This window comes from Argentina silus (assembly GCF_951799395.1).
Source record: "Argentina silus genome assembly, chromosome: 10".
Classification (NCBI taxonomy): Eukaryota; Metazoa; Chordata; class Actinopteri; order Argentiniformes; family Argentinidae; genus Argentina; species Argentina silus.
This window is the reverse complement of record NC_139664.1, coordinates 2,276,110-2,284,899: the sequence shown is the minus strand read 5'-3', so window position 1 is coordinate 2,284,899 and position 8,790 is coordinate 2,276,110. Positions and strand designations below refer to the sequence as shown.

General features: G+C 42.2%; 1 protein-coding gene across 1 annotated transcript; it reads left to right on the top strand.

The window, feature by feature from the left end:
• On the top strand, window positions 1–8,377 carry LOC310810622 (cathepsin S-like). The gene is made up of 8 exons (XM_083678457.1): window positions 1–79; window positions 1,207–1,331; window positions 3,056–3,178; window positions 4,148–4,300; window positions 5,548–5,772; window positions 5,951–6,116; window positions 6,917–7,019; window positions 7,305–8,377. The coding sequence occupies exons 2-8, from the start codon at window positions 1,209–1,211 to the stop codon at window positions 7,402–7,404; spliced, it is 993 nt and encodes a 330-aa protein (XP_083534583.1). The 5' UTR covers window positions 1–79; window positions 1,207–1,208; the 3' UTR covers window positions 7,405–8,377.
• Window positions 8,378–8,790: the final 413 nt, after the last annotated feature.

Here is an 8,790-nt window from a genome sequence, read left to right as displayed (position 1 = left end):
TAAATATCAACCAGGAAAACGAATCATAGTTGTTCCACTGTAGTGTTTGAAGACGCCAGGTAATCTCATCTGAGAAAAGGTAAGATAACTAAATGTCTTAATTGGCTACATTGAGGCAAATTCTCCCCGGCGAAAACGTGTTTCAATTAAAAACTAAATGTAGCTCGATAATAAAGGGATGCCTTTTACTTTCGTTTTTAATACATAATGCTCAATTTTTCATCAAACGTATTTCAGTTTGTTAATTAAAAAAGAAACCACATTCGAGCCTACATTCGAGTAAAAGCTCCATTTAATTTTTAATGTTAATTGCATGAACATTAGTTTGTTGTAACAGCATGCTGACTGTTACAAGATAGATGATGTCAATTTCTGGCAACTGTTGGCCAAGACTGGCTACAACAGGTCAATTGTATACATTTTGTGATAGACATGTGATAGAATGTAAATGTAGTTTTCTATTTCATACATGTACTTCACACTGTTTTACAAAGCGGGCTGGGACAGATAATTCAGTTGTCAATGAGTAGCGTACATTTCTGACGTCACACACGCATTCTGAAACTTGTTTTCCTGTTTGTCCAAAGAGAACATCAATTGTCCGTTTTAAAAATATATATTATTATTATTATTATTATTAGTTTACTTGCGCATCAGTTTCAATACTCGGTAATCACCTGAAGTGTCTTGTGACAAGCTGACTAATTTGATGGTTGGAAGTTCCGTCTTAGTTCATTTGTGGAACTAAAACTCATGCCGTTGGCTGAAAGACTTTGCATTTTCTGATGTTGTATGATTTATTTCACAAAACACACACACACACACACACACACACACACACACACACACACACACACACACGATCCACCGAGAAACGATGCTGCATCAGTCTACAGGAAGTTAAACACAACTTTGATGTTTCTCCTCAGGTGCAGTACTCGTAGGCTACTAAGATTTCCACACACAGAGAAAAAAAAAAAAAAAACGTGCACCTGCAGTCCTGTAGACCACTTCCTCCCATGTAACTGATTTGTTTTGGGTTGTGGCTCAAGACCGAATGATCTTGACTAGAACGATGTGTTTTGTCACAAGAACACTTCAAAAGCCGCTGTCCTCTGTCCTCTAAGATCAGAGGTACATTATTGAGCCTGAGAGGAGGTATTGTCTCTTGTATTGTCTCATGTAAATGATTCACTCTCTGTACAGACATGATGCTGGAATGCTTGCTGCTGGTTGCGCTGTGTGGGTCAGCGTCGGCCCTGTCCGACCCACAGCTAGAGCTGCACTGGCAGATGTGGAAAAAGGCCCATGAGAGGAACTACCAGACTGAGGTGGGATGACTCATCTTTCAGGAACGGGAGGTTTTGCAATGTTTGCAAGTTTTTTTCCCTGATTTCTGCTCAACTTTCTAAATTCTTAACACAAAACTCAAAACTGATTGCACTTGTAACATAGCCTTTCCAAAGTTCAAAACCTACCGTTATGCTTTCATTTTCATGAGGAAATCTTTCAAATTAGAGTCGTTGAAATTGAAATTCATTGTGAAATGCCATTAGAACACATTTGCTTTAATCATCAACTCAAAACATAATCATACTGTAGATTCAACGTTAGTCATTCTACCAACCAGTTCATAACATAGCAAAACATACATTATACATGTTTAAAATATGATATTTCTGGAGTGCAGAAGAGTAGCAATCGTATAGTAAATGCATTCTACCCTTTCAATGTCAGGGTGTTGCAAAGCTTTGTAAAACATCAGACTTAGTTACAGTATCATTATGTTTAACATTGAAGAAATCCTCAGACATTGTGGCAAAAACTTTACAGCACTAGTTAAATAGGTAAATATTGTAGTATTGGTGTATCATTTTTTTTATCCCTGCCATATTCAGCAAGGCCACCTATTGCAATGTGTGACCAGTACTGTAATGCTATCTATCTATCTGAACAAAATACAGCAGATTTCTAACTATCAGTGAAATCCAGAAAAAACAACTATTTCAACACTGCACTGTGCACTAGAGTGTTATTTTAGGTGGTTTCACAAATATGTATTTGGGTATTTTTTGCACTTTGATCTGGATATCTATGGCAGATGGACATGATGCTGTAGTATTACAACCATGAAATCATACAATGTGTGATTTAGTGTCGTTGTTTCATCCTTGAAAGATGTCAGTTACTGTAATCCAACAGTCAGAAACACATGATACATTTTTCAAAACGTATATATATCTTTGATGTTCTGAATAAAGGGAATAGTCGATGCGTGTCGTATCCAGGGTACGTCTATGATCATCACAGTAAAGGCGTCTTTGACGTCAGAGTCATCGATTATCTGTGCGTTGACCATCTCTGCATCAACCGCTTTGAGTTCTCAGAGTTCTGAGAGTTGAGCACACATACAGTATCTGATATTAACATCAAAGCGATCGGGGGGGAAGACGGTAACCTCCATAGCTGCTGCTATGGTGGAGTGACGTCCGCGTTATGGTGAAATGTCACAAGTCATGGATGGATATGTGTGTGTTTGTGTGTGTGTGTGTTTGTGTGTGTGTGTGTGTGTGTGTGTGTCTGTATCTGTGTGTCTGTATCTGTGTGTCTGTATCTGTGTGTGTCTGTATCTGTGTGTGTCTGTATCTGTGTGTGTGTGTGTGTCTGTCTGTGGGTCTTGTCTTTTGTAAGAGTTGACCTTTACGTTGTTGCTGTAGATTGAAAACGCTGCCTCCCCCACATTTCCTTCACCCCAGAACAGAACAGTGGCTTAGTTTAATTTTTTGTCCCCGCGTTTTTTGTCCCCGCGTTATGGTGAAATGTCACAAGTCATGGATGGATATGTGCGTGTTTTTCTCCCTGTGTGTTTGTGCGTGTTTGTGTGTGTGTGTGTGTGTGTGTGTGTGTGTGTGTGTGTGTGTGTGTGTACGTGCGTGCGTGTGTGTGTGTGTGTGTGTGTGTCTGTCTGTCTGTCTGTCTGTATCTGTGTGTGTGTATCTGTGTGTGTGTGCGTGTGCGTGTGTATCTGTGTGTGCATGCGTGCGTGTGTTGACAGGTAGAAGAGCTGGGCCGCAGGGAGACCTGGGAGAGGAACCTTCAGCTGGTCAGCCTTCACAACCTGGAGGCCTCCTTGGGCATGCACACCTATGACCTGGGCATGAACCACATGGCTGACATGGTGAGTTATTGCATTCACTGGCAATGCCAAAGGTCAGTCTGAAACCCTGCTGTCTGATGGCTGTCGCTGTTACTGGTATAAGTTATTGTATCAATTATTGTATCAAATGAACATAGTGCCTATTCATAAAAGTTTGATAGTGCTTGTGAGATCAGAAGCCTGATGATGCGATGAGTTAGTGATACAGTCAGGCATTCATCGAATGTCTCTCTAGGTAGAATGTCTAGTTGTTTGTTTGTTTTGTTTCGTTTTGCTGAATTCCTGTGGTGACATGTTCGTTTGCTGGTGGTTTTTTCTAAACTGGATTTACAAGTTTGATGAGGAAACATTGAGGAAATCATGGATGCTGTAATTCAATAAGTGGGCTGAGTGCTAACTTAGTGTTCTACATCCTTGAAGTGGGTAACATAAGTCTGGTTGGCATTGTTTAAATATGCACCTGATTTCCTTCCTTTCAACGTCCCACAACAAAAGACAACCATCTTGAAAACTGCACGGTGTAATATATGCTGTTTAGCTGACAGCATTCACTTTTCAGTGCCTCTCTGACATTGTGACTGTTACCTAGCGTAAGTTAATAACCTTATGAATGCTAACCAAGTTCTGGTTAGTGTCTTTTTGATGCTTAAGTTGTTGTTACAGACTGAAGTGAGCTGATGTCACAACGCTGCGTGGCCCAAAATGTGGAGGGAGGCATCAGAGGACGGTCTTGTTGTGATGCATGGAATGGAATGAGGAATGGTGTCAAACGTCCCACAATGTCCTCATTCTATTCGATCCATTACAATGAGCCCGTCCTCCGATGTCCTCCTCCACCGGCCTCTACTGGTCCACTCACTGTGACCACATTTTGGCCCTGGGTCTTTCTTTACCGTGCCTGTAAGTTAGCTGTGTGGGCTTGTTTAACCTGTAGAGTGTATGTCTCTTCAAACTCTTAAGTGTGTTGTGTCTCTCGTCAACTCCTGTCAGACCGAAGAGGAGATTCTCCAGTCGTTTGCATTGGCACGTGTCCCGGCTGACCTCAAGAGGGCGCCCTCAGCATTTGTAGGCTCGTCGGGCGCCGCCGTCCCTGATACTGTGGACTGGAGAGAGAAAGGCTATGTCACTGAAGTCAAAATGCAGGTACGTTAAAAACGTCTTACATTGTGACTGATATGTGGTCCTCTGTGGCTCAGTGGGTGGAGCACGGCGCTAACAATGCTTAGGTTGTGGGTTTGATTCCCACTGGGACCATATATACTGAAATGTATGAACTCACTGCAATGTAAGTCGCTTTGGGTAAAAGCGTCAGCTAAATGGCATATGTGTATGTTGTAAGCTTTTGAACGCTAACCACATTTTGGTTCGTGTCTGTGATGTTGTCAAAAGTGTAACAAGACAGACTGATGTGAGCTGATGTCACAACACAAAGAGTTGTCTCATCATCTCTCACTTCCTCTCTACATGGAAACCTCTTCCTTCTTCTAACTTGGTTGAATTGGTTCCTCTTGTGTGAGGAAGTCTTTGCTTGTTGTGCAAGTTTGACGTCACACACAGATGGTTCAAGGGCCTCAACGTTGTACAAACATCGTATACACTACTCACAGTAATTAATAATTATTAATAATTATGATTAATCACTTATTTTTGGTCTCTGTTAGATTGATAAATGTATACATATATTTGGCACCAGGTAGTAAATAGGTTTATTTGTTTTAATAACACCAGAAAAAGGAAACATCAGAAAAGGGAAAATATCCATCGTTAACACATACTTTTTTAGGAAGTACCAGCTCGAGTAGGGCCGTAAAACAAAGTTAATAGGACTATGAAATAACGTGTTAGGAATAGGATTATAAAATAAAGTGACACCAAATTGACTTGTCAAATAAAATAGAACTACAGGGATTATAAAAGTGTTTTAGTCAGACTGTCAAACAAAGTTACCTGTCAACACCATCTAGAACCATCTAGAACCATCTAGAACCATCTAGAACTGTGCCAGATGGTTGGGTTTCATCCCTCCCCTCCTTTTAATGTCTTTTTGTCTGTTTGTCTCTCTGTCTGTCTGTCTGTCTGTCTGTCTGCCTCTCTCTCTCTCTCTCTCTCTCTCTCTCTGTTTGTCTGTCTGTCTGTCTGTCTGTCTGCCTCTCTGTCTGTCTGTCTGTCTTTCTGCCTGTTTGTCTGTCTGCCTCTCTCTCTCTCTCTCTGTTTGTCTGTCTGTCTCTCTGCCTGTCTGTCTGTCTGTCTCTCTGCCTGTCTGCCTGTCTCTCTGCCTGTCTGTCTGTCTCTCTGTCTGTCTGTTTCTCTGCCTGTCTGTCTGTCTGTCTGTCTCTCTGCCTGTCTGTCTGTCTGTTTCTCTGCCTGTCTGTGTGCCTGTCTGTCTGTAGGGCAGCTGTGGCTCCTGCTGGGCCTTCAGCTCTGCCGGGGCCCTGGAGGGCCAGCTGATGAAGACGACCGGCAAACTGGTGGACCTCAGCCCCCAGAACCTGGTGGACTGCTCCAGCAAGTACGGCAACAAGGGCTGCAACGGTGGCTTCATGAGCCAAGCCTTCCAGTACGTCATCGACAACCAGGGCATCGACTCTGACCGGGCCTACCCCTACAAGGGAGTGGTGAGTGGGCTGTGGAGCATTGTCCTTTCTGACCGGGGCCTATAGATTCAATCAAATCTCCACACGGTACACATGTTTCAGACTAACACCAGTGTGTTGTCATTGTACATTTTGCACGATTGGTCTGTGACCCGATACAATATCTGACCCTGTCGTCTTGCTGCCTCTGTTACGGTAGCAAGGGAACTGCAAGTACAACCCCTCCTACCGCGCTGCCAACTGCTCCAAGTACACCTTCCTGCCCGAGGGGGATGAGGGAGCTCTGAAGGAAGGCCTGGCCACCATCGGACCCATCTCCGTCGCCATCGACGCCACCCGACCTCGGTTTATCTTGTACCGCAGTGGTACGGAATGCTTTATTTATTTACATTTTTCTCACGTCTTGTATCCATTGTCTTGCAATCAGGTGAGGCTGCTTCGCCTAACCGACGTCAGTGTGGACGTAGGACGTCTGTGGTAAAACAACGCTCTCGCGTCATAATTGTCAATGTTGGACTGTAAGCATTTACATTTTTACATTTACATTTATGGCATTTAGCAGACGTCTTTATCCAAAGTGACTTACAACAAATACATTTGTTTAAGTAAGTGAATCATCTACCCATCAGTCATCATAAGATAAAGTAATCAATGCTCTGACCAGGGGCCATAGGCAGTCACAATGCTAGAAGCCTTTAATTTTTTTTATTCTTTTTTTATTCTTTTTTTTATTAACAGGAGAGAACTTGTACAGGGGGGGTAGTGGGGGAAGAGGTCCTTAGGAGGGACTGTTAAGATGTAGCCTGAAGAGATGGCTCCTTGGTCATGGTTATTATAACTATTCCTCTTTGTAGCCAACGTTTAAACACTTTGAATTGAATTAATTCTCTCCTGTTAATAAATAAATAATCCCTTCTTCTAGCATTGTGACTGCCTATGGCCCCTTGTCTGAGCATTGATTACTTTATCTTATGATGACTGATGGGTAGATGATTCACTTACTTAAACAAATGTATTTGTTGTAAGTCACTTTGGATAAAGGCATCTGCTAAATGCTATAAATGTAAATGTAAACATGTAAACATGTAAATGTAAATGTAAATGTAAATGTAAAAATGTACTGTAGCAGCATGAGCAACTCATTCAAGCTGTCCAACTTGTGTAGGAGTTTACAACGATCCAACCTGCACAAAGAACATCAACCACGCTGTTCTGGCTGTTGGATACGGGACGCTGGGGGGGCAGGACTTCTGGCTGGTGAAGAACAGGTAAGATGGTTTCACACGGGGGGGGGGGGACGACAATAAATATGTTACTTCCATGCGGAATATTGTACAAGTAGATTCCCGTGTTCTTGTTGTCCCCCATGTTCTTGTTGTCCATTGGACGTACTCGTCCAACTGTTGAACTTTAGCAGTCACAGAGAAGTGAGAAGTGGGTTTCAAAGTCCAACTGGACTGTAGACAAGTGAACCTTGCTTGCGTTAGAGTTATTGCTGTTGTTTTATTGAGGATCAGTGTATCATGTTTCAATCTTCCACACCCTCTGTTCAGCTGGGGCGTGACATTTGGAGACCAGGGATACATACGGATGTCAAGGAACAAGGACAATCAGTGTGGCATTGCCTTGTACGGCTGCTACCCCATCATGTAGCTCTTTGCAGCCGAAGTGACCTAGCTGGAAGAACTGCAGTGCCTTTTATTGTTTGTTTGTTTGTTTGTTTGTTTGTTTGTGTCTTTGTTTTTTAATTCTTTCATTGTTATATTCTTGTTTTATGTATATATATACACTCACCTGCCACTTTATTAGGTACACCTTGCTAGTCCCGGGTTGGAACCCCTTTTGCCTTCAGAACTGCCTTAATTCTTTGTGGCATAGATTCAACAAGGTGCTGGAAACATCCCTCAGAGATTTTGGTCCATATTGACATGATAGCATCATTGCTGCAGATTTGTCGGCTGCACATCCATTATGCGAATCTCCTATGAATCTCCACATCCCAAAGGGATCTGAGATCTGGTGACTGTGGAGGCCATTGGAGTACAGTGAACTCATTGTCATGTTCAAGAAACCAGTTTGAGATGATGTGAGCTTTGTGACATGGCGCGTTATCCTGCTGGAAGTAGCCATCAGAAGATGGGTACACCGTGGTCATAACACCATTAGATATTTGCGTTAATGAGCAGTTGAACAGGTGTACCTAATAAAGTGGCCGGTGAGTGTATATGGCATATACCCTTTGGATATTTAGCTGACGCTTTTATCCAAAAGGACTTACATTGCAGTGATACATTTTCTGTGTATATGGTCCCAGCGGGAAACGAACCCGCATTTCTAGCACCATGCTTTACCAACTGAGCCACAGAGGACCACGTTTTAGCCAGTTGACCTTGCTGTCCTAAATGTTATAGTTGATTTTTGTTAAAAAAAAAAAAAGCCAATGTACTTTTAGTGGCTCATGTGCATAATATATAATAATACATAATAGTACAGTATGAATACTAAGGTTGTGCATTATCTCCATAGCATAAATCAAACTATGCATATGCAGTGATAACATTTTAACAAACCATGTGTGTATTTGTATTTGTCTGGATTACAAATTAAATATATTTCTACCTCTAAACTGTTGCGGTCCCTCATGGTTTGGTTTGTTTGTGTGTGTGTGTGTGTGTGTGTGTGTGTGTGTGTGTGTGTGCTTGTATATGTGTGCTTGTGTGTCAGTACGGAGGCAGGGTAAAATGTATTTCCATTTCCTGAGGCACAGTCAAACTACTACAGCACTTACCCCTCCACTGATTAAACGTGCCCCTACTAACCCTAACCCCTAACCCTAACCCCTAACCCTAACCTCTAACCCTAACCCCTAACCCTACCCCTAACCCTAACCCCTAACCCTATGAAGTCAGAGGACGACTGTACACTGTTGGGTTACAAATGAGTCATTTTTTATTTTTTAGTGCAACATCACAACAAACAATTTCACATGAGGTATTCAAAGGGATTCTCTTTAGTTGTTGATACAAAATGTCCCACCAT

Coding starts and splice junctions, on each gene's coding strand:
- LOC310810622 (XM_083678457.1), top strand. CDS start 1,209: ATGATGCTGGAATGCTTGCTGCTGGTTGCGCTGTGTGGGTCAGCGTCG. Junction 1,332..3,055: donor AGAGGAACTACCAGACTGAG/GTGGGATGACTC, acceptor GTGTGTTGACAG/GTAGAAGAGCTGGGCCGCAG. Junction 3,179..4,147: donor TGAACCACATGGCTGACATG/GTGAGTTATTGC, acceptor AACTCCTGTCAG/ACCGAAGAGGAGATTCTCCA.